This window comes from Drosophila elegans, unplaced genomic scaffold (genome assembly GCF_018152505.1).
Source record: "Drosophila elegans isolate 14027-0461.03 unplaced genomic scaffold, ASM1815250v1 contig_476, whole genome shotgun sequence".
NCBI lineage: Eukaryota > Metazoa > Arthropoda > Insecta > Diptera > Drosophilidae > Drosophila > Drosophila elegans.
In genome coordinates, this window is record NW_024545863.1 from 25,677,619 (window position 1) to 25,700,690 (window position 23,072).

General features: G+C 44.7%; 11 protein-coding genes across 24 annotated transcripts in view; 6 read left to right on the plus strand and 5 right to left on the minus strand.

The window, feature by feature from the left end:
• Positions 1-306: 306 nt before the first annotated feature.
• LOC108136871 (glutamate dehydrogenase, mitochondrial) lies at positions 307-7,851 on the plus strand. Of its 2 annotated transcripts, XM_017258313.2 has the most exons (6): positions 307-869; positions 4,997-5,431; positions 5,501-5,820; positions 6,156-6,360; positions 6,753-6,791; positions 7,154-7,851. In XM_017258313.2, the coding sequence occupies exons 1-6, from the start codon at positions 452-454 to the stop codon at positions 7,423-7,425; spliced, it is 1,689 nt and encodes a 562-aa protein (XP_017113802.1). In that variant the 5' UTR covers positions 307-451; the 3' UTR covers positions 7,426-7,851. The 2 variants fall into 2 exon arrangements, with proteins under 2 accessions (XP_017113802.1, XP_017113803.1); XM_017258314.2 differs by lacking the exon at positions 6,753-6,791.
• On the minus strand, positions 7,841-10,328 carry LOC108136872 (aurachin B dehydrogenase). The gene is made up of 5 exons (XM_017258315.2): positions 10,213-10,328; positions 9,943-10,116; positions 9,163-9,531; positions 8,823-9,091; positions 7,841-8,490 (listed from the first exon to the last, which is right to left on the minus strand). Exons 1-5 carry the CDS (start codon positions 10,244-10,246, stop codon positions 8,221-8,223), a joined length of 1,116 nt encoding a protein of 371 aa, XP_017113804.1. The 5' UTR covers positions 10,247-10,328; the 3' UTR covers positions 7,841-8,220.
• A 49-nt stretch (positions 10,329-10,377) lies between these two features.
• On the minus strand, positions 10,378-11,750 carry LOC108136873. The gene is made up of 3 exons (XM_041709172.1): positions 11,394-11,750; positions 10,575-11,333; positions 10,378-10,485 (listed from the first exon to the last, which is right to left on the minus strand). Exons 1-2 carry the CDS (start codon positions 11,667-11,669, stop codon positions 10,725-10,727), a joined length of 885 nt encoding a protein of 294 aa, XP_041565106.1. The 5' UTR covers positions 11,670-11,750; the 3' UTR covers positions 10,378-10,485; positions 10,575-10,724.
• Positions 11,751-12,001: 251 nt separating this feature from the next.
• On the plus strand, positions 12,002-13,579 carry LOC108136960 (26S proteasome regulatory subunit 4). The gene is made up of 2 exons (XM_017258445.2): positions 12,002-12,130; positions 12,192-13,579. Exons 1-2 carry the CDS (start codon positions 12,128-12,130, stop codon positions 13,506-13,508), a joined length of 1,320 nt encoding a protein of 439 aa, XP_017113934.1. The 5' UTR covers positions 12,002-12,127; the 3' UTR covers positions 13,509-13,579.
• Positions 13,504-14,202, minus strand: LOC108136962 (protein YAE1). The gene is made up of 2 exons (XM_017258452.2): positions 14,023-14,202; positions 13,504-13,935 (listed from the first exon to the last, which is right to left on the minus strand). The coding sequence occupies exons 1-2, from the start codon at positions 14,110-14,112 to the stop codon at positions 13,561-13,563; spliced, it is 465 nt and encodes a 154-aa protein (XP_017113941.1). The 5' UTR covers positions 14,113-14,202; the 3' UTR covers positions 13,504-13,560.
• A 21-nt stretch (positions 14,203-14,223) lies between these two features.
• LOC108136961 (optic atrophy 3 protein homolog) lies at positions 14,224-15,078 on the plus strand. 4 transcript variants are annotated; one of them, XM_017258450.2, is made up of 4 exons: positions 14,224-14,347; positions 14,458-14,624; positions 14,675-14,834; positions 14,889-15,078. In XM_017258450.2, the coding sequence occupies exons 2-4, from the start codon at positions 14,483-14,485 to the stop codon at positions 15,076-15,078; spliced, it is 492 nt and encodes a 163-aa protein (XP_017113939.1). In that variant the 5' UTR covers positions 14,224-14,347; positions 14,458-14,482. The 4 variants fall into 4 exon arrangements, with proteins under 4 accessions (XP_017113939.1, XP_017113936.1, XP_017113935.1 ...); XM_017258447.2 differs by having other exon boundaries at positions 14,229-14,347; positions 14,464-14,624; positions 14,675-14,843; XM_017258446.2 differs by having other exon boundaries at positions 14,235-14,347; positions 14,675-14,843.
• Positions 15,079-15,134: 56 nt separating this feature from the next.
• Positions 15,135-15,685, plus strand: LOC108136963 (putative OPA3-like protein CG43998). The gene has a single exon (XM_017258453.2). The coding sequence runs from the start codon at positions 15,135-15,137 to the stop codon at positions 15,585-15,587; it is 453 nt and encodes a 150-aa protein (XP_017113942.1). The 3' UTR covers positions 15,588-15,685.
• A 348-nt stretch (positions 15,686-16,033) lies between these two features.
• LOC108136965 (putative OPA3-like protein CG13603) lies at positions 16,034-17,305 on the plus strand. 2 transcript variants are annotated; one of them, XM_017258455.2, is made up of 4 exons: positions 16,034-16,252; positions 16,308-16,476; positions 16,532-16,674; positions 16,734-17,305. In XM_017258455.2, exons 1-4 carry the CDS (start codon positions 16,111-16,113, stop codon positions 17,042-17,044), a joined length of 765 nt encoding a protein of 254 aa, XP_017113944.1. In that variant the 5' UTR covers positions 16,034-16,110; the 3' UTR covers positions 17,045-17,305. The 2 variants fall into 2 exon arrangements, with proteins under 2 accessions (XP_017113944.1, XP_017113945.1); XM_017258456.2 differs by having other exon boundaries at positions 16,090-16,226.
• On the minus strand, positions 17,243-19,282 carry LOC108136964 (nucleoporin Ndc1). Its single transcript, XM_017258454.2, has 2 exons — positions 18,750-19,282; positions 17,243-18,675 (listed from the first exon to the last, which is right to left on the minus strand). The coding sequence occupies exons 1-2, from the start codon at positions 19,145-19,147 to the stop codon at positions 17,337-17,339; spliced, it is 1,737 nt and encodes a 578-aa protein (XP_017113943.1). The 5' UTR covers positions 19,148-19,282; the 3' UTR covers positions 17,243-17,336.
• A 102-nt stretch (positions 19,283-19,384) lies between these two features.
• LOC108136729 (elongation of very long chain fatty acids protein F) lies at positions 19,385-20,483 on the minus strand. 3 transcript variants are annotated; one of them, XM_017258056.2, is made up of 4 exons: positions 20,468-20,483; positions 20,189-20,364; positions 20,021-20,125; positions 19,385-19,941 (listed from the first exon to the last, which is right to left on the minus strand). In XM_017258056.2, exons 2-4 carry the CDS (start codon positions 20,297-20,299, stop codon positions 19,423-19,425), a joined length of 735 nt encoding a protein of 244 aa, XP_017113545.1. In that variant the 5' UTR covers positions 20,300-20,364; positions 20,468-20,483; the 3' UTR covers positions 19,385-19,422. The 3 variants fall into 3 exon arrangements, with proteins under 3 accessions (XP_017113545.1, XP_017113544.1, XP_017113546.1); XM_017258055.2 differs by lacking the exon at positions 20,468-20,483 and having other exon boundaries at positions 19,385-19,968; positions 20,189-20,368; XM_017258057.2 differs by lacking the exons at positions 20,189-20,364; positions 20,468-20,483 and having other exon boundaries at positions 19,385-19,968; positions 20,025-20,108.
• A 223-nt stretch (positions 20,484-20,706) lies between these two features.
• The window catches only part of LOC108136821 (methyl-CpG-binding domain protein 5), a 29,048-nt gene continuing 26,682 nt past the window's right edge, over positions 20,707-23,072 (plus strand). For 5 of the 7 annotated variants that reach the window (XM_041709703.1, XM_041709706.1, XM_041709705.1 and 2 more), the window contains exons 1-2: positions 20,707-20,854; positions 22,066-22,335. The gene's annotated coding sequence lies outside the window, so the exon portion shown is untranslated. Of the gene's footprint in view, positions 20,855-20,884; positions 21,019-22,065; positions 22,336-23,072 lie in introns of those variants that run through there. The other 2 variants (XM_041709704.1, XM_017258226.2) reach the window with 2 other exon arrangements.

Sequence of the window (23,072 nt, forward strand, 5' to 3'; positions counted from 1 at the left end):
TGAACGTGAAACCGATAACATAAAGTCCTAATCTGTCCCTGGCAACGAATACATCCACCACCACATGTTCCAATCGGGCACTCGCGGAGCTTTTCAGAGCTCTCTAGAATGGAAAGCTCAACGTCAAATGTGGGCAGAGCGGCAGCAGAGGGAAAGCAGAGTAGAGATGGGAAAACATCGATGTTGCCCGCCAAATATCGATTAAGCCGATGTTTTGAAAACATCGATGGCACCGCTGATTCTGCACCTCTATCGAATAGCGAGCGGTTATTGTTCAGTTTCAAGAGAATATATATATATATCTATACGAGTTCCTCGGCCAGTTTGGAGCGGCGTCGAAAAACGAGTGGTTGTTGAGCAGCGGAGCCAACAGCAGTGCAGAGCAGAGCAGCAAGCATAGAAAAGGAGGAACCTAAGCCTTAGCCCAATCCAAATCCAAACCAGCAGCAGAATGTATCACCTAAAGAGTCTGGCTCGCCAGGGTGCCCTGCGCCAGAATGAGCTGACCACGCTGGCCAAGGCCCTGCCCACGGCCGTGATGCACTCATCCCGTGGCTATGCCACCGAGCACCAGATCCCCGACCGCCTCAAGGACGTGCCCACCGCCAAGGACCCGCGCTTCTTCGACATGGTCGAGTACTTCTTCCACCGCGGCTGCCAGATCGCCGAGGAGTCGCTCGTGGACGACATGAAGGGCAAGATGACCCGCGACGAGAAGAAGCAGAAGGTGAAGGGCATCCTCATGCTGATGCAGCCCTGCGACCACATCATCGAGATCGCCTTCCCCCTGCGCCGCGATGCCGGCAACTACGAGATGATCACCGGCTACCGGGCCCAGCACAGCACCCACAAGACGCCCACCAAGGGAGGCAAGTTAACCCAAATTAGTATTAACTCCGAATCCGCTGGAGAAGTCCATTGTTTTGAAGTCGTAATTTGGCAGGGGAGTGCCCATTTTATATTGCCTATTTCCATTAAAGCAGGCATCTTAATCCTCCGCACAATGAAGGCTAGTAATGAAGACTAGTAATGTTTTAGTTTTTGAGATTTAATTTCGAAAGAGAGTATATATGTATTTTATATACAAATTCTTTAGTTGATTCCCTTTACAATACAATTAATATTAATATTCCCTAATACAATTACTCAAAATTTTCACAGAAACAGCAATGAAAAAAGACAATTAATTAGATATTTAAAGTCAAAATATTTCAGACAAATACCTAGTTGTTGCTGGCTGCAAAATCGATTTTTCCTTGGGCACTTCTGGCATTATGTCTTGCCTTTTCCGAGTTATGTAACTCGGCATGAGCCATATAGCCCCCTTTTCCCTGCCTCTGCGCATGTTCTGCCGCCTGTTTTGTTTACGTTTCAACCGACAAACACCCCGTCCCCACCCCTTTTTTTTAGGGTTTTTAGTCCGAATTGCGTAAGGCTCAGGCGTTTGTACACGTGTTGTCTTATTAGATTTCCAAACCCTTCAAGTGTGCCGCCATTCAAAAACAGATGTACGATAATTATTTGCGCCCCTATTTTGCACACATTTTATTATTTTCGAGCTGGCAAAATTTATTTCGATTCTTTCGATGTTTGCTCTCTCCCGCTGTTGTTTGTTTTTCCTTTGGCTGGGTGCTATTTTTAATGAACTCTTGTTTTGCTTTCTAATTGAAATGAGAACACAGCGTCGACGGCACAGTGTGTCAAGTGCTGGGTAAAAAAATAACTGCATAAGAACGCCCCCATTCCACCGAAAAAAAAGTCTCCTGTTGTCAGGTCATGCAAATTGTTTGTTCCGAATTCTGTGCATGTTTCTTGTCTCGCATTATTAATTATAGAATCAGTTCACAGCTTATCAAATGCCAACCAAATAGTGAAAATACTCGACAAGGGACTCTTATCTGACCTTGGCTATGCGCAAAAATAGAAAACAAAAACAGCCGAAAATTCTATGCCCCTACAATTTGTTGTTTACGATTATTGCCACGCTCCCTAGCACTTTATGATCTTGTTTTCGAATCCAGATCGATCACATGGTCTGGTTTGGGCACAAAAAGCTGTAAACAGCCTGTTGCCAAGTGACTCTCGTTAATGATTCACATAAATATGGTTCTGCTGTTTCAGTCAGAGGTGCTAAAAGTTGCTAGTTCGTTTATTTACTTGGTACTAGATCAATGAACAGTGTTTAATGGCTACCATTTTGGTCTGGCCATGCTCTAATTAATGCTAATTCCTGCTGAGGCATTTGCCATTTAGCTATTAATTGTTTAATATGTTCTGCGTACATTTAGTCCGGTCTCAAATTTCGGCGAAATTGCCTTTTAAAAGCCGGCTCGTGAATTTCGTTTCATTTTGTTCTCCCGTTTCCTGAATGTTGTTTTTTGTGTGCGCATGAAAAACTGGTTTCAATTTGCCCGGGGTGTCTCTCAGATCGGTTATGTTCACGTGATAGTCACGATGTGCCAAAAAAAATTTGCACAAACAACGAATGCGTCATATTCTGTACCAATGTGATTTGCGTAGAGGATAGGGGATCCATTTAAAACTGATTTGAACTGGTCTGTGGCACTTTTTACATATGTCGATGAACTGATCTAAATTGATTAGAGTCTAGACAATTAAGGGGCCTGCCCTGTAATTACCAAACAACTACAAGTGATGCAGTCATCAAAAAACACTGAATAGAACTCGTTAATATAAAAACTTGTGGACAGTTCAACAAAACTGATAATGCAAAGCCGCCCTATCACCACCATGCATATACGGCTACAGTTGGCTTGACAAGTATGCGTACACATGCACATTGCACACATTAGTTCAAGTAAATAGCATTTCCCACAAGTACTTGTTATCTTATTGACAAACAAGTTTCGATTTTATTTACTACCCTCGAGAGTTGCACTCGAAATGTCGTATGCAAATCGTTGTCAACCGTGTTTCATTGAAGTGGATGAGTACTTGGCCCCATGAAAAACAAACAAACCCTCCAAAGATCTAGTTCATAGCTAAGTAGTTGATCACGAATGAATCGAAATCGAAATGGCATGTTTTTCTGGACACTGACTCTGCTGGGGGGGCGTATATACATACATACATATATGTACATATGTATGTGTCACTTCCGGCCCTATCTTGCTGCCGTATCTTATCTAACATAGAGATCTTGGCAGGCACCAAGCTCCCCGAAATAAAAATGATTTCGGAGAAGGCAGCCCACGCCCGCGTAGATTTTGCACTCAGCGTTTTAATCATATGGCGAAGAATTCTGGTCAGCTGACCGGCCGAGGCAACCGGTCTCTGGTCGATCCGAAAGATCCCCGCCTGTTGCCAATGGGGGGATACATATAGACGTGGCTATATGGCCCACACAGCCGCACGAGCGAGCCCCCAAATGTGTTATCGCACCGATTGTATAAGCATACACACCAGCTAGGCAAGGCTAGCTGTCGGTACATTAATAGATTTATTTTTTGTATTTATTGTTTCTGGTATACAAACTTACTTTTTGGTTAAAACAAAAAAAAAAACGACAACAAGTCGCCTGATAAAGCCGGTTGCCGCTGGTCTTCTGGCATTTCAAATTTCTGCTGCGGCTTGGCTGTTTTTTGTTTTTATGGTAAACACACACATAAGCGAAAAGAAAGGCGAAGACCGGGGCTTCGGCAAAAATAGAGTTGTGGGTACAGTCAGCACATTTCTCAGCTCGACTCGCCATTCGATTCGATATGACGGTTAAGCTCACTCAGCAGAAAGCCAAGGAGAACAAGCAAAAGATCAAGAAAAAAGGGTTTCCTGGCTCAAAAATCTTGAAATTTCGGAAGAAAACCTTCAGTCGTTATAAAAGCTGATAGATGGCCGTACTGAGTTACTAACTTGTTCAATATTATTAACATAGCATCTGAGTTGTCCATTTTTTTAATATATTAAACAATTAAATTTGTTTAAAACACTTGGTACTCGAGGACCACGTAGACATAAACATACTTACCTAGGTATTTATCTCTTAAAGCTTACAAAAACAAACAGTAAGAAAGCTACATTCAGTTTAAAAATTAGAAATACCTTGAATTCTATTTTTAAATTGCTTATATTTTTCTGTTAGCCGAGACAAAAGTACCATAAATCCAGAATACTGCTTCAAAATCCATAATACATAAATAAATTCCAGTCAGTAAATAATGATTTGTAATTTGCTAATTCGTGTACTCATCGTACTTTTGTTTATATGTAAGTTCCTGTTGTCGGGCACGCACGAACTCACTCAGCTGATAATTTTGAGTGCAAAAAACGAATGATTATTTGGATGTTTTTTTCTTTTTTTTTGAGAAACCTAAAGTTAGCTTGATTCATGGTCGTTATCGGCATGGCAACACAGCGTAGAACTTAGTCCAAAAACTAAGCTCATTTTGGATTTTATAGTCTTGTTTTTGGGGGCTCGTCGCGAGGTTCAAGTGGGGAAGTCATTAATTCAGCTAGCTCTACATCTACATATTGAGGCCATTCAATGGAACTTGCTCCTGCCAATAAAGTACCATTTATCGATCGATAAAAGCGGGCTCTTTGCTCTTTCAAGTTTTTACAATTGAACACGCTTATTAAAGTCGAATTACAGGCAGAAAATATTGTGGCTTATCTAATCGGGGCTTTCTGGAAGATATCAGAATTAAATGTGCCAAGCAAATAAAGATAAGAACCAGGGCGTTTTATCGTTTCTGTTCTTGGGGCTGTTGCGACATCACCGAAAGGTTTCCCCAAGTCTGCCAGATGCAATGATTTTCTTTAGGGCACGTGATTGAAAAAGCCAGCCAAGAATTGTTAAATTGTATCATCGCTTCGAGGAAAACTTTTGCTTTCCGCGAGGAATTCGTGTAGTCTGCCGGCTATTTTTGGATCTGTCTGTTGGATTTAGGCCAAAAATGAAAGCTGCATCAAGGCCGGCATGTTCTGAGTACACCTGTCGTATACGTAATGTGCTTATGCAATTGCTTTTCCTTCGCAGGTATCCGCTTCTCTTTGGATGTGTCACGCGATGAGGTCAAAGCCCTGTCCGCCCTGATGACCTTCAAGTGCGCCTGCGTGGATGTGCCATTCGGCGGCGCCAAGGCCGGCCTGAAGATCAACCCCAAGGAGTACTCCGAGCACGAGCTGGAGAAGATCACGCGCCGCTTCACCCTGGAGTTGGCCAAGAAGGGCTTCATCGGCCCCGGCGTCGATGTGCCAGCCCCCGACATGGGAACCGGCGAGCGCGAGATGTCCTGGATTGCCGACACCTATGCCAAGACCATCGGCCACTTGGACATCAATGCCCATGCCTGTGTCACCGGCAAGCCCATCAACCAGGGCGGCATCCACGGACGCGTCTCGGCCACCGGTCGCGGTGTCTTTCACGGCCTGGAGAACTTCATCAACGAGGCCAACTACATGAGCCAGATCGGTGGGTGTTTTGGCCACGCATGTCTTATGGCAGAAGGGGAATTTAAATCCTATTTATCTTTGTTTTCAGGCACCACTCCCGGCTGGGGCGGCAAGACCTTCATCGTTCAGGGCTTCGGCAACGTGGGCCTGCACACCACCCGCTATCTGACCCGCGCCGGTGCCACCTGCATCGGCGTCATCGAGCACGACGGCACTCTGTTCAACCCGGAGGGCATCGACCCCAAGCTGCTGGAGGACTACAAGAACGAGCACGGCACCATCGTGGGCTACCAGAACGCCAAGCCCTACGAGGGCGAGAACCTCATGTTCGAGAAGTGCGACATCTTCATTCCAGCTGCCGTCGAGAAGGTCATCACCAGCGAGAATGCCAACCGAATCCAAGCTAAGGTAGGAGGGTGCTTTTTTTTGCAGCGATTCACTTAGTAAATAAGGGGTTTTATAGGGTGATACGTATTTCAGTTATGCTATTGCCCAAATAAAGCAAATTTCTTCTAGTCGAAAAGTTCTTGCCAAAAATATAAAATATTCTCTTTTACTTAATCTATTTGACTACAGAAGACATTCAAAACCCATAAGGTGATTTTGAAAGAAATTGAAGAAAATGAAACCTTCTTAATATCAATAGCACTAAACATCATCTAGTTCATTTAATTCATTTTCCTTAATTAAAAAAAACAACCCCTTTTAAATAGTTATTTGAATGGACTTAAACCAATTTTCAGATCATTGCCGAGGCTGCCAACGGACCAACCACACCCGCTGCCGACAAGATCCTGATTGATCGCAACATCCTGGTCATCCCCGATCTGTACATCAACGCCGGTGGTGTCACCGTCTCCTTCTTCGAGTGGCTGAAGAACCTGAACCACGTCTCGTACGGTCGTCTGACCTTCAAGTATGAGCGCGAGTCCAACTACCATCTGCTCGGTAAGTTACATCAGTTTTGTACTTTAAAAGCATAGGCTCTTGAAGGCACTTTGCTCCTCATCTGTATCCATCTATTTATTTCTGCTCATTGATCGTGCCATCTCATTGATCGGTTTATGGATTACTTATGCTATAATTTAGAGAATACAAAACCCGTACAGAATAGCGAATGCTATGTCAGCACTTGCTCTTCCCAGATTGGTTAAGAATTAAACTTGGTTCTCCTCCTTCTAAATTTCGTTTGTCTTTACTTTACTTTCGATCTTATCCACCAACACCAAAAATCAAACCTGCGCCAAAAGACTCTAAAATCGCTATTTAATTTTGAAGTATCATCTAAGTAATTCGTTGTTTATTCTTCTTCTTTTTCCGTTTCTCTATCAACAATGTAGCCTCAGTCCAACAGTCAATTGAAAGAATCATTAATGACGGTACATTCTAATTATTAATTCTTTTTGTTTCCACCTATCCATCATGTTAACACATTCCTTTTTAAACACATTTCTACGCCCATCAAGCCTTTCTTGTTCTGTAAAAATTTTTGTAGTTAGATTGTTTTGTTCCTGTTTTGATTTTATTTGTTCTTTGCAATATCCTCAAGGACCCATTATTTTACTATAATCACACTTAAATTCGACACCATCAAACCCAGTGCTTAGTACGTTTTTCTAATCCCATATCTATAGTTGTTCGATGGCTTTAAACCTTGTCATATATGTTTCCCTACAAGCATGTGGCACTCTCAACTAATCGCTTTGTCCTTTTTGTATCCCCACTCGCTGTCTTCCCGCAGAATCCGTGCAAGAGTCCCTGGAGCGTCGCTTCGGCCGCGTGGGCGGTCGCATCCCCGTGACCCCCTCCGAGTCGTTCCAGAAGCGCATCTCCGGCGCCTCCGAGAAGGACATCGTGCACTCCGGCCTGGACTACACCATGGAGCGCTCCGCCCGCGCCATCATGAAGACGGCCATGAAGTACAACCTGGGCCTGGACCTCAGAACCGCTGCCTACGTTAACTCCATCGAGAAGATCTTCACCACATACCGCGATGCCGGCCTGGCCTTCTAAGCCCGCTGAGTGTGCTGATTAGCCTCCAGACTCTTAACTAGTTAATTAAGCAATCGAACTCAAGAGCATAACTATTGCTATTGCTCCATGCACCGCCGTCTTAGATGAAAATGTCACAAAACCGATATGCAATAATCGTAATTTATACCCTCGGCAATTGGAGCTGGCCGGAATTACTCCTTTTAACAAGCAAAGCAAAACAAAACAAAAGCCAACTATCGCCCATGTTTCGGATTAAGTTAAACAAGTTGCGAGCTTATTATTGTTGATTTTCTGTAATTTTTAAGTTAATGAGCGTCAAAGTGAAGCAATTGCATTTTCAATTATGTATCGCAACGTCTCGTACCGTCAAGTCACGTTTATCGTACGATCGCTCCGTTGCCGTAACATTAAAATAATCAAATATACACAAAACTAAACTCTAAACAAGTGTGTTTTAATTGTCAACTGCAGTTGGCCACTTAGCTGATCACAATGGAATACAATTGCTAGTCTCAAAGATATGATTACGCGTACGTAAAAACGTATACATCGTTGGATCGATTGGAATGTATCAAAAATATATGGGTTCTATAATACTATAAGTACACTTTTGTGGGAAAAAAAACTGAGATACAGTACAGCGTACATGCGAGAGTATCGGGGTCCGTATACAAAATGGAAGAGGAGTCATAATCGTTAAAAACTATTGCCAATTTCAATAATAAATCTCTTGGCATACTAGCTACAGGGTATAAATGTCTCCGGATTTGAGTGCATGTCAACGTGGTGCAATCTTTCGGTAGGAGTGACGACTCAAAGAACTAAAGATTTGGGAAACAATTGCTGCTTAACATAGTCGTTGATCATCTCCATGAGCAGCTCACGATTGAGCTTCGGATGCTGCAGCACGTAGCCAAAGTCTTTCAGTTTCGTGTTGTCCAAGTAGAGGTGCTTGTGCTGGAGCTGCTCCTCATCGAGGTACGGTGTCAGCGGGGTGTTGTCGATGCCATTGCGCTGGCAAATCTCGGCCCAGGGTGCCATGTGCTTGTCGTTGATTTCCCCAACGGTGTCCGTGGGATAAAGCTAAAAGCGAGAGATGATTAATAAACTATAGCTTAGTGCACTATGCAGTGGGGTTTTTGGTAATACAAATAAAAAAAAAAACATAGTCTTTGTCTACAAAGAAATTTTATAAGCTCATTAACGAACTTTTTGTAGACGTTGTCTATTGCGTATATATGGTAATTATGCAGTGCTTTACAGCTTTTTGTTTGGTAAACGCTTTAGTAGGTTTTCTTGGAAAATCTAAACAAGAATACACCTTGCTTAAAACTGGTTAATCTTCTTCTGACTAAATATATTAACGCGGTGCTTATGCAAATCTCAACCAGATATCTATTTTTTGAGCTACTTACTTTTGCCAAATTCGACATGACCAATCCGAAATAGTCTACATTAATGTCGAAAATATCCACCAACAGATTACTAATGCTGCCCTGCGTTGATGCTGAATCATCGACGACATTGTAGATATGCCCAGCGGTCTTTGGGCTTTGAGCCAGTTGCCAAACTGCGGCGCACACATCCGATACGTGCACCGTATTCAAACGCATGGCATCGTTCCACAGCAGCTTCATTGTCTCGTTGAGGTATTTGTAAATGGCAGCGATTATAATGCGCGGCACTGTGAACGGGAGGCAATGGGTGGTGGTCAATTACATCAATTATCGGGCATTAGCGAAGGGAGAGACTCACTCAAATAGCGCTTATCGCCAATGCCATAGACCACGGGCAAGCGGACGACCGTGTAGCTGAGATCGTCGATGTTGGCCAGCTCCTTCTCCACCTTCAGTTTCTGACGGGCCACGCCCGTCCAGGGGTCCAGCTTGCAGTCCTCCTTCAGTGGCGTCTTCTCGCTGCTGTTCACACATCCGGAGCTGAGTTCCACGTAGCGCTTAACGCGCTGGGCGGCCGCCTCATTGGCGCAGTTTAGGCTGAGCTTGAGGATGCCCTCCTTGTACACGGCATCATCCTGGTTGGCACGCGTCTCGGCCGCACAGTTGATGACGATGTCCCAGGCCCTTCCGGTCGTGGGGTGTGGCGCAAAGGCTGCCTTGCAAGAGGCTGTAAACACAAAGACAAGGGTTTCAGAACCAGTTTAGGCGCAACTGCATTAGGGTGGCTCGTTTTGAAAAGAGCTCGCAAGAGAAAGCTTGAGGATTTTATTTTTTAACTTTCTTGCTGTTAAGTCGACACTATATTTTCTTTAAGTATAAATATGTACATATAGAATACTATAAACCATTAATAACCATTACTGCCATTTCTACAGTTCCCAAAAAACACGGGTTTAAAAGGTCATTACTTTATCAAATTTCATAGAGATTTTCTTTATGTAAACAGTTTAAATTCAAATTTTAAGACGACTCCTTTAACCTTTTACCAGATCTAAAGTTTCCGGTCAAGAAAGAGATTATGATTTCAGCACTTTTTGCAAGTCCCCTTAGACTGAACCACCCTGGTGTGATTACCTACCGGCATTTATAAGGTTGGCACTGCAGAACTCCACCCGGTCGCTCTCGAAGACCCGCTCCTGCTCCCCGTTTAGCCAGGCCATCTGAGGAGGCGTCTTATCGGCCAGCCGTATTTCCTGCGCCAGTTCATTGTCCAGCAGATAAGTGGCCAAGTTGCGTCCGATGAAGCCGCAGCCTGCGGGGCACAAAAAAGCGATGCATTCGGTGATAAGCGGATGTAGGGGCGGGGTCCCGACGGGAGGCTGATGCACTTCTTCGAGCTACTACTTACCACCCAAAATCAGAACAGTCGGCTTCTCAGACATGCTGCAGTCGCGACACAATCAACCGAAATGGGAAATGAGTCAAGTTGAGAGATATGATATATTTGTTTGCGGTCGTTTCGTTTTTGTTGTTTGGCTGCTGTTTTGTTAGTGTGACCGAAGAGCACCCCTGTCGAAATAGCAAACTCAATTGAGCCAAGCCATTCCATTACTGGTCACACTGCGGCGCCTTATTTCAAACGTACCGGATTGCGGCCAAGCACTTTCTAAAAATTAAGAAGCTTGCATAAAATCATAGGTGTTAGCTTCCTCAAACACTTCAAAAAGAACCATTCAAACCAAACTTTTTGAGGGTCTGATAAATACTTACTTTGTAATACTTCCTAGAACCATTATACTTAACATTACTTCACATTGAACCAAACTGAATTCTAATTAAAGAATACGGATATGAAAATATACTTAATGATTTGACAATTTATTCTTGGCACTTGCACGAGCATGGCAGATTTTTTGGCTATCAACAGCCATTTCTGCTGGACCACAATTCTCCGGATTTTTGGTTGGCTGGAGCCCTGAAGCCACGTACTATGACCTTCGCCTGCCACCAGCCGCTGGTTTCCTTGGTGGTTTTTAAACAGTCGTTAGCCCCGCTAGCATCTTCTTCAGTTTTATCCAGATCCAGCAGGCCAAGGTCCTCATAAATGGCCATCTCCTTGCAGCAGTGCATTTTCGTGGATGGATTCTCGTTGCAATGCAGAAGATGGAGGTGTATGTTCTTGCAACTGCGCGGCAGTTGACTTAAAACGTCCTTGGGAATCAGATTGGCCGAGTCTCCCTGGGATCCATGAGCATTTTTATCTGCTGTAAGAAGTTCCATTTCCAAGAACACGCTGGTGGCATTCAGTTCCGTGGAGAAGAGGGTGTATAGCTCGTCGCAGGTGAGTAGCCGGAGCAGGGCCTGGTTTATTTGACCTTCGGGCAAAGCATGGTGCTCGCAATAGTGGTCCCTGGAAATGGAATCGTGTGGTATGTGCAGAGTATAAGCCTCAGAGGGCAAAAACGTATTGTTGCCGAACAGAAATCGTAGGCTCTTCACTTCTGAGGTCCTGAAGGCTTGTCGAATGAGCTGCGGGTAAAAGAGGGTAACAATTAACGAAAGGAGCCTCGCGCAACAGGCAAACCGCACCTCTCTCATGTCACTGATGGAATTTTTGGTAGCCGTTGCCCTAGAGCGCTGCTGGTTGAGCTGATAGTGAGCAAAAGACTCCGTCGATCCTCTCATCTCGTCCGCATCCGACCATTTATCCACATAATATTTATATGTTTTGTACACGAAGGGAATTTGGCGGCGTTGGTAGAGCAGGAAGTCCAGGATGCCGTTCACAAACTCCGCCGCTGTTCCGGTGGTTAGAACCTCAACATTGTCGAGCTTGAGGTCGATATTCTTTACATTTTGATCCATTAATAGGCCGTGGTAAAGTATATTTAAATAATTTGGAGAATTCGCGCTAGAAACCAAACAATAAACAATTTTAAGGCGCTGCCAGACTGTCGTCTAGTAACTGTTTTTGTTATCGATCAGTACATAAACTGTGACTAATAAATTGGGCCATTTCCACTACCCCAAAAAAATTGAACCAAAATTCATAACCAAATGGTTGCAAATACAGAACCAGACCATTATCATTAAAATGAGGGCACAGTTATTCGTTGCCTATCTAATCTGTTTAACATTTTTTAAAAATATTTGTTCACCAGCTTACCTATAAGGTTGCCAGACTTCCGTATTTCGTGAATATGGTACCTCTGTCGCAACCAACTTCGCGTTGCTTATGACTAGTAGAAATTCTGTTTTGTTGCCGACAATAAAAAGTCAAAAAGTTCAATAAAGTTTTAGTAAGCGAGCAGCACCTTATAAAAATGGTAAATCACATCCAGCAAAACACCCACAACTGATTTATCATCGGGAGTTATCTTTTTATAGGGACAAAACCAATCAGCCCAAGGGGGAGCTGGCGACAAGAAGGATGACAAGGACAAAAAGAAGAAGTACGAGCCCCCAATCCCGACCCGCGTTGGCAAGAAGAAGCGCCGTGCTAAGGGTCCGGATGCGGCCATGAAGCTGCCCCAGGTCACGCCCCACACGCGCTGCCGACTGAAGCTGCTCAAGCTGGAGCGGATCAAGGACTACCTGATGATGGAGGACGAGTTCATCCGCAACCAGGAGCGCCTGAAGCCCCAGGACGAGAAGAACGAGGAGGAGCGCTCCAAGGTGGACGACCTGCGCGGCACACCTATGTCCGTGGGCAACCTGGAGGAGATCATCGACGACAACCACGCCATCGTGTCCACATCGGTGGGCTCCGAGCACTATGTGAGCATCCTGTCTTTCGTGGACAAGGATCAGCTGGAGCCCGGCTGCTCCGTCCTGCTCAACCACAAGGTCCATGCCGTTGTGGGAGTCCTAAGCGACGACACCGATCCCATGGTCACCGTGATGAAGCTAGAGAAGGCTCCCCAGGAAACGTACGCAGACATCGGTGGCTTGGACACACAGATCCAGGAGATCAAAGAGTCCGTCGAGCTTCCGTTGACCCATCCCGAGTACTACGAGGAGATGGGCATCAAGCCGCCCAAGGGCGTCATCCTGTACGGTCCTCCAGGCACCGGTAAGACTCTTCTGGCAAAGGCGGTGGCCAACCAGACCTCGGCCACGTTCCTGCGCGTGGTGGGCTCGGAGCTCATCCAGAAATACCTGGGAGACGGGCCCAAGTTGGTGCGCGAGCTGTTCCGAGTGGCCGAGGAGCATGCCCCCTCCATTGTGTTCATCGACGAAATCGATGCTGTGGGCACCAAGCGCTACGACTCGAACTCTGGCGGCGAGCGCGAGATTCAGCGCACCATGTTGGAGCTGCTCAACCAGCTGGACGGTTTCGATTCGCGCGGCGATGTCAAGGTGATCATGGCCACCAATCGCATTGAGACCCTGGACCCGGCGCTGATTCGTCCCGGCCGTATTGACCGCAAGATCGAGTTCCCGCTGCCAGATGAGAAGACCAAGCGCCGCATCTTCACCATCCACACATCGCGCATGACGCTGGCCGAGGATGTGAACCTCAGTGAGCTAATCATGGCTAAGGATGATCTCTCCGGCGCCGACATCAAGGCCATTTGCACGGAGGCCGGTTTGATGGCGTTGCGTGAACGCCGCATGAAGGTGACCAACGAGGACTTCAAGAAGTCAAAAGAAAGCGTCCTGTACCGGAAGAAGGAGGGCACGCCTGAGGGCCTTTATCTATAAGTCTACAGCAGATATATTTTCAGTTAATTTTGATAATTCCCAAACACATGCATTAAACCACATTAACACTAGATTCGCTGCCCGTTAAGAATAAATTTGTAGTTGATGGGAGTTGCTGCGCAAATTGCACCAGAAGGTTGTCCACGTAGGTTCTCTGTTTATCTGATATAACGTTAAGAGGTGCCCCCTGATGCTCCAGATATTTAAAGTGCGATTTATCCATGGCATCCGCTAGTTTTAGTTGTTGGTAAGCCTCTTGCTCTGTGCTCAGTTCGGCATTTGCAGTCCCCGCATTTTTCAGAGTTTCATAAAAGGCACTTAGTTTTGCCAGTTCAAAGCCTGTTTTGAATCCATCCTCAAAGCCCTCGTCGAAACTATCTTGAAAGACCTTTTCTCTTCCATCGGAAATACCATCTGCATAGCTTATCTAAAAAAAGAAAAGGGCATTTAAAGTCGTATTTATTAAAAACTATTAGTATAAAAACAGCTGATTTCAAAATCGGTTTAAAAGTACCTTTGCTACTTTTTCTTGCACGCGCTGGTAATTTGTTGAGCTTATCTCTTTGAAGTCAGTTTCCTCATCAGAGCCTTCTATCGCTGACATTGTTTTGTGCAAAATATTAGCAAAACATCAAATAACAGTTAATAACAAATGAAATGTGAGTTTCTGGGCAACAGGTGTGACCGGGTTTCAAATGCCAAATAATACAATTTTAAACAATTATCCAGTTTTTACCTATTCAATAATTTCAGAATAAAATACAAGAATTTGATGAGCTTATAAAACTTGCAAAAAGAAAAAAAAAACAGGATTCGTAGCATATGATAAAGTTTATTTGGTAAGCTATAAAATCAAATTTCCCGCCACCTTAGAGCTGCCAGACTGCCGCTTTGGTATTTCCAAAATAGTTTTACAGCACTAGCGTATTTTGAATTTAAAAATTTTCAGTTATAGAAAAAGCTGAGATAAAATAATGGTTGTGGGCGCTTTTCCACTGGTAAAACTTGCATTGCTGGGCATCAAGCACATAAGTAAACCCATTAGCAATCTGATCAACCAAACGGCTAAAAAGAATCAGTCATTTAAAACCCTAGTTGTCGCCCCACCAGCAAGATGTAAGTAGTTTTCTCAAATCGGGAATCGATTCAAAGAAGATCGTTTCCAGTGTATCACGTAATTGATGTGCGCTCAAAGATGTGGATGCTGGGGCTGGGCCAACCTCGGCTTATTCCGCCCTTGAATGACGCGATGTCAATTCAAATGGGCAGCGATATCCTGGGCGAGATGTTCATCTTTTTGCTTGGTGCTACGTTCATAGTAGCAGAGTTCTCCAGGTTTGCTTCCTATATTATCTTTACTAATTCTAATTTGTATTTTAGACAGGCGAAAAATGACAGAATAAAGCAGGAAAAACAAAAGTTGCATCGGGAGCAACTGGAGGAAAGAATTAGTGACCTAGTCCATAAGCAATCCCGTCAAGAGAAAGTTATCAGTCAGCTAAGAACAATGGTTAGGCGTAAAGATAGCGACTGCGGATGTATCGACACAAGGGATTCCGAATGTAACTGAAGTGGTTTTGAGAATCCAGTCATCTTTAATTAGTGTTAAATTTTAAGTTACGGATAATGGTGATCGGCAGCTTCCCAGTGGGAAAACTTTTTGTGTTTGGTTTGAAGCGGGCCAGCAAGCCATTTGGCGATCTTCTGATGTGGATGGGCAAGCATCACCCATTCATTCGGCACTATGTCATCATACCGCCGGCTCAACTTTACAACGCATTTGAAGTACGTTCCAAAATGCGGATGATGCGATTGAAACAGCCAAGGAGGATTCCTCGCCTAACACCTCCGATCGCCACGAGATTGGGCGCCGATATGCTAAGTGAGGCCATTGTGGTTGCGATTGGACTGGGACTCATATACTACGAGGTTTCAAAAACTTTCAAAAATGATCAGAAGAAACAGCGGGAGCTTGAGGAGCAAAGTAGAGTTTTGGATGAGCGCATAGATCGTATAAGTGCCGATATGGAGCGGCAGGAACAGGACATCAACTGGCTAAAGGCGACCCTAAAGAACTGAAAAGTGATAGCTTATAGTATTTAGTAACGACTGTATTTAATCTGTTTAGTTCATTTTACTAATTTAAAAAGTTCGGCATAATATAAACTAAAAGAGTATTTTAATTAAACAAATCTAAATCTCTCTTATAAAACAGGGTTGTAAGAATCCCTTTTTATAGTTTATATCCCACCTGTGCCTAAAATGTTCTAAGCTAAATGCATAATTGGAACTCGCGATTTACTTTTTTAAATTTAAGTCCTTAATTTTTGTTGAATACGACTTTCTTTTTTGGTTCTAACTCAAAAAATATACGAAGTCCCTACATGTTTTATTTAAATAAACATACACTTAATCTCTGAAAAAAAAAGTATTTCCCATGTCTCAAAGTGACTCTCCCAAATTATTAACGGCTAAAAAAATCTTTAAATTTATCATCTCTAAAAAAGAACGAGCCTATCGTGCATCGTGCACACCGCTGTCCTGTACACATCTCTAATTTTGCACGAATATTTTGTAATAGCTATTAGTAAGAACTAAAACAATGGTTATTGGCGTCTTCCCGGCGGCCAAACTCGGTGTCTTGGCCATCAAGCAGATCAGCAAGCCGATAGCCAACGTGATCAAGTCGAATGCCAAGTCCAGTCCGTTTTTCAGGAAGTACGTTTGCATGCCGCCGGCGCAGTGTAAGGAAATCCGATATGATTAAATGAGATTACGGCAATATTTGCACATTTTCAGTTTATAACTGGGTGGAGGTGAAGACCAAGATGTGGGCGCTGAACATGGGTGGCCGGGTGACTGTCCCACCGCTGAACGAGGCGATGGCCATTGAGCTGGGTGCCAATCTGCTGGGCGAGTTTATCATATTTACGATCGGAGCCGGTCTTTTGATCTTCGAGTACTCACGGTAAGTGGTCAGGAGTTCCTAGTCAGCCCCGAGCTTAATAAACATCGCCTTCTAGTCAAACCATCAAGGAGAACAAAAAGAACGAGTTGGCGCAGACGGAGAAGATGGAGCTGACCAACACGCTGACGGAGATGAACTTCCGACTGGAGCGACAGGACGCACAGATTCGGGAAATGACTCGAGTGCTGGCTGATCTAGGTTCCATGCCCTCTAAACCGTAGAAATGTAAAAGATGATAACACAACGCCTCCTTCCAGATTCGCGCAACATCTTCCGCTGGCACAAGGAGCCCATTCAGGAGTACGTACCCTTCGATCCCAGCACACCGGACCAGAGCGCCAATGCCAGACACCCCAAGTCCGCCGAGAGCTTGTATGACCCGCTGGGCGGCATGGCCTTCCGTGCCCTGCACTTCCTGGACACGCAAATCTTCGTGGACGGACGCAACCGCAAGGGAAAGGAGGCACTGAGGCACCTGGATGAGGTGGCCGAGCAGCTGGAGCAATCGTTAGGAGAGGCTGCCAGCGTCATCGTCGCCAGCCCACTGCCCACGAAAACAGAGCTATGACCCAACCGCCGGCTGGAGCAGGATGTGGCGCTGCTCATGATGGCAGTGGCCATGGAGGAGCAGTGAGGCTGTCCACTCGTACACATTCACCCTGCAGACCATTTCATCTGTGCTAGTTATGATCAAATCGCGTGTTACCATTTCGTACTCTAAGCAAAAAAAAGTCAATAGTTTTGTATAACTATTGTACGTTTGTAGTTATATTTATTAATTTTTATTGTTACCGCAGACAACAACTAAAGAATGATGAAAAACAGTGTACAAGATGAGTGTTTAAAGTGATGGATGGGTTCTACTCCTGGCAGACAAGGGCCTGCAGCTGGTGCAACTCCTCGCCGGGCGGCAGAAGATCGCCGAGGTAGTCGCAGAAGGAGCTGCAGATGGCATACAGACTTCGGCGCACAGCGCATCGGAGAACATTGAAGTTGGAGCTGGGCGCTTTCAGGTTGCCTATCACGCTGCTCAGCTTATCCAACTCATTTCGTAGCTTGTTTATCGCCTTGATAACGGCCGCTAGATCGTTCTGCACCACCCCATACGGATCCTCTTTGAGCGAGGCCACGCAAATCTGGGCCAGAGCCTGCGTCAAGTACACCACTGGCAGCGAGTTGGCTAGCAGGAACGTGGTCTTGGCGCCCTCGGGTTCCGTGAAGAGGTACACAATGCCGGGCACTCGTTGAACCAAACGCTGCACGGATTGCTCCAACTGCTTGGAGACGCGCTCACACCAGTTGGGCACATGGCGAATGCCATCCGCCGGTCGATCCACTGCATCCTCGCGCCCTGGCGACACAATGGGTCGTATGCCGTGCATCTGGTTGTACTGTCGCAGCAGCAGCTTCTCGGCCATTAAACTGGCGCTGGTGGATTCGCTGATCTTGGGCATTGGCAGGCTCTGGGCGCCCTTGAGCACGCTGATCTTCTGCATGGACTCGGTAAGTTCCTCAGTAAAGCTGCCCAGAATGCTCACACACTGGTCGCAGAGGGCGCGCCAATTTGCTGGACGGTTTCCCGGCTCCGTAAGCTGGAAAATCTCCGCTCGCTGTGGCGAATCCTTTCGCAAAGCCAGCTTGTAGAAATAGTTGGCTGCCAGGCACTGTACTACATAAACGTTGCAGACTCCGAGTCCAGCGACGATAGTCACCTCTTGTTCGTGGGCAAAGGCCGCTCGCTGTTTGGACACCACCAAAGGCAGATCCTCGGAGAGCAGCATGCCGTAGAAGCAGCGCATGAGGTGCATGTTGCTCAGAATCTGGACAGTAAGGAGATATCCATAGAAAAGCAGGCGCACATTGGTGGCAACTCCGAAGAAACCCTCCAGCCGCTCGTCCAGGTCCACAGAGAGGATGTGACTGAGTTTGTGGCACATCAGGGGTCCAAAAAGCCAAAAGGCGAGGGTGTAGCTGAGAGTGGGGAGCAGTGATCTGACCAGGGATCGGGACAAGCTGGCGGGCAGTAGTTCACGCATCTTTTCGCCACGTGATTGTTCCACGATGGGGAATTCGATTGAGACCTCCTGGCGCATGTGCACGGACACAAAGTAGTAGCAGCCGGCGGCTGTGCCCATTCCCAGCAGATAGACATGGTAGGCACTGATGCACTCCTGGCCATAGCACTTGTAACGCAGATGCCTGGGGTGAAAAAAGTCGGCAGTGTTAAAGACAAATACTATAAGGGTCTTTCAGCCAATTTTAAGCTCTCTTACTGATAGTCCGTGTGGAGATAGCCCGTGTAGAGCCAGGCGGTGAGGAATCCGACCAGGAGATGGGCGCCCAGGAGAAGCAGCTTGCGGGGACCGTAGTGGATGAGCCAGCGGTACCGGGTGGGACAGTATGGACGCTCCGACAGGTGCTGCTGGCACAGGGAGACGCCGTACAGGACGACGGAGGCTACCAGCGGGATGCTGGCGAACCAGGTGTACCAGCTGGCCACCAGGCGCAGGGTGCCCGTCACCCAGGAGAGCGGATGCAGCAGCTGGAAGTTCACCGACAGCAGGAACACGGTGAGCAGCAGGAACTGAATGGCCACGCTGAGAAGCACTGCGCGCAGACAGCGGCCGAGGAGCACAAGTTTGCAGGCGTTGCTGGAGGAGCTGGCAGACATGATTCCAGTCAGAGATGACAAACCATCGGCTGTTTGACAATAATTTAGTTTAGCTCTATGAATATTAATTGCAATTAAGCTAATAATTGGATATCTCGACGGTTGCCGGCAACGCGCGCGTTTTGTTGTTGACAGTGTGACCGTATGTGGAAATTAGAGCTGGTCATAAATCGATATCTCAATAGGTATTTAAAATCTTTAAAACCGTTACTATTTGAAATGTTATATATATTTGAATAGATGCATTTGATAGTTTGAAAATGCCATTCATTAAATTAATTATTCTTTTCCTTTTGTCCCATATAGCATTGAACGTAGAAGTTGGCAAACATGACGAACATAACCGCAGCGGAGCAGCTGACCAGGAAGAGGGTGCCCTGCGAGGCCTTACACTCGGGCTGCGTGGCGGTGAAGGCACAGTGGCCAAACATTAGGACGAACTGCATCATTTGCAGGAGAGTCAGGTACCGCTTCCAGCGCACCGTCTTGCCCCCAATGGCCGAGTAGTAGTAGCCATACATGAACACGTGCACGATGACATTGAAGGAGCACAGGAGGAAGAGATGACCTCCGTAGCCCTGGAAGCGGATTATCACGTACCCTGCAGTGGGCATCAGCACGTGATGGAATACATGTAGGAACGTTATTTGCGCGTACTTCTTGCGCAGCACACAGAAGACAGAGTCCAGGAGGTCCACGATCTTGTTTATGTAGTAGGCGTAGCTAATGCTGCGCTCCCAATCCTTTAGAGGATGATCCTGTGGCAGGACAGTCATGCAGCTCAATTTGTATGGCTGGAACACGAAAAGAAAGTAGTAGCCCTGTGGGCGGACCTCGTTACTTTTTAGTTTAATCTCACGAGTACAGACTCACGGACAATAGCATCATCATGTTGTAGCAGATCTGGACCATGTTGTAGTACTTCAGCACTCCCCGCAGATTGTACGGTTCTCGGTGCTCCATAAACTTCCGGCCCGCCTTGAAGATAACCAAAATATGTAGGTGAAGATTATTTTGGTCTCATACTGATCTCAATCTTACTTTGAAGACGACCAACAGATAGCTGGTGATGATGATCAGAATGGGACCCGGTCCACTGGCCAACGGCAGTTGTTTGGAGTCCGCATAGGGTGTGCTAAATATTTCAAACATTTCTAACGCTAGTCAATTTTAACTTTTTTTTTGTAGCCAAATATTTGAAAACTCAGCCTTATTTGCTGCTCTTGTTTTGTTTGATTTGTTGTTTCAATATGTATAATTTAAAAAAAAAAGGTAAGCAATAAATTAGGTCATTTTTGAAATTAAAACTCCATTGCTTACATTTTTAAATTCTAATTTTAAAAGAGAAATAAATTGAGTGCAATTTTTTGGTGCCGCCATTTGGAACAAATATTGATGAGACCGGTATTATGAATACATCGATGACACCAATGATCAGGCAATGCCAGGAAAAACGAATCTGGTAACGCTGTTAGAAAGAAGTGGCCAGTTGGAGAATTTTTAAGTTCGCTCTTATTGTTATCGATGTTTTCTGGCAGTAGTGCATTTCTCAGGAAACAGCGTCTGGTCACATCACAATTTGTTGTTGTCGCGGTCGGAAAAGTGCACGGAGTTACGGTCAGCGCCCGTCGATTTTCCGTTAAATAAAGCATTAAAATTCCAATACAAATGCGTGCACTCTTCGCGGCGGAAAAACACCGTAATTAGGTGTGTAAAAGGGCCAATTGGCCGGAAAGAAAGTGAAAAAAATTCGAAATTCGGGCAGTAGAAAATTTTTGTGTGCGCGTTTGCCAATGAGAGTCGAAGTGGGAGCGAGAGAGCGAGAGAGGGCCATAATATTGCGTGAATCGAACGAGCGACACAAAATTGTTGTAATTAATTCATATTTAATTGGCATTTGGCGTAATCTGAGTCTGTGCATAATAAAGCCCAAGACGAAGTGCAGTTGTCAGTGTTGTAGCGTAATGCGTATTGAGGTCACTTTGTACATGTTATAGCAGCAGAAACCGCAGCATAGGCACGCGTTTAGTGTGTGTGTGTGATTGCCCAATACCCATACCAGTGCACTGAGATAGCCACCAATATTTCGTTTTCATCCCACTGCACTGTGGGCCAAACACACACTTTTCAATTAAACATAAAACTTTAATGGGGCTAAAAAAAAGCTGAACGAGAGCACCACTGCTAACTTAGCAGCTTTGTTGCACTAACATAAAAAAATTAAGGAATTTCCTTACACTTTATTTTTTTTTTTAAATTTCAAGTTAATAACTAATGCCAGAAAAAGTGGTACATCGTCCATAGTGCGCAGCCCAAGGCAAACAGCTGCTCTCCGCGAGCGTTGTTTGTGTTGTTTGGGCGCTGATCGCCGAAGCAGAACCGCAGGGCAGGTGGTGTCCACACAAACAAACAAGCACGCATTAATTATACTACTTAAAAAACAGTCTGCAAATTGTGCTAAAGTAAAAATAGGGGAGAGGAGGAAGAGAGTGGTGTGGGTGATGCCCAGCCCCCCACCTCCCACAATTTCCCCCTCGCTCTCTTTCCTTTCTCTCTGCTTTGGTGTCTTCATGCTCCATTCACCTACTTTTACGCGCTCTCTGCTCTCCACTCTTCATTCGCTACTGCTGACGTTCGTTTTCTGAATTTTTAATGAAGTCATGAGCAGATTGTGCACAGAAACAAAAATTAGTATTTCTTACAAAGGTGAAATAGCAAGCTTATTTGATTTTATACCAACTAAATGATTATTTCTATACTTTTAGGTATAATTTGTATACCAAAAAATAATTTGTATATAAAAAAGTGTCAAATTAAAAATTACCAACTTGATATCGATATTTTAAATGTATATGTTTTACCAGAGGCAAATTAGCTTTATTACCTTAGCAAATTATTATAGTGTTATATTATTATAGTGTTATAGTGGCTTTTTTCTGTGCACCACAAAACAACAACTCAACTACAACACGCAGCTAAAGTACAAAAGTCGTTGTCGCATTATTACAGCAAAAAGAAGCAGAGTGGCATACAAAATAATAATAATACAGAAAAAAAGTGAAATTAAGTGTTTTAAAAAAAAGAAACCATAAAAACATGAACATGACATGGCCGCGTCTCGTTTACACAATAACTCAAATTTAATTTAATATGCTGGCAAATGAGCAAAGCGAAAAGCACGCTAAGAGGTGAGCGAATAGCAGAATAAGGGGAAAAACTTAACAACGCATAAATAACGAAAGGTGCGGCCTACGATTTGTCGTTTATACGATCGCCCAGTTAGCAGTATCTATTTAAGAGCGATTGCGGGTTTTACGGCCTTGTCTCCTGCTGGATGTGCCTGAGATGGCGAATAAACCAGATTTTGGCCACTTCCATGTTCATTACACGCACAGCGCATAAACGCTGATTGGGTATCCAATTCTCCTGTGTTTGTAAGTGGTCAACTAGCAGAGCAAAACAAAGGCCACAACGCAATTCCATTCGATTTAGTTCGATGTCTGAGTCAACCGAAAACCCAGAGACAAAGCCCTCATATAAAAACTCATAAATATCGGGGATAAAACCAAGTAGGGGCTAATAAGGGTTACATAAATTAAAAATCAATTGTTCTTACAAAAAAAATATTTGAAAACAGATTTTAATAAATTTTAAACAACGTTCGTAACTTATTTCTGATTTGAATATTGTTATCCATTAACTTTCAGGTTGTTTTTAGAGATAAAAACTTCAAGTTGGCTTTTTTTTACAATAATTTCATATTAATGAGTAGATTTTTAATTCATAATTTAAGTTTTTGAATTAACGTATTGATGTTATGTTTTTAGCATGTGGTGCCCAACTCTTGGAAGTAAAAAAGAAATTCGGGTTATAAATAAACAATTTTAATTTTAAATAGTGTTAAGCACGAATTTGTTTGAAAACT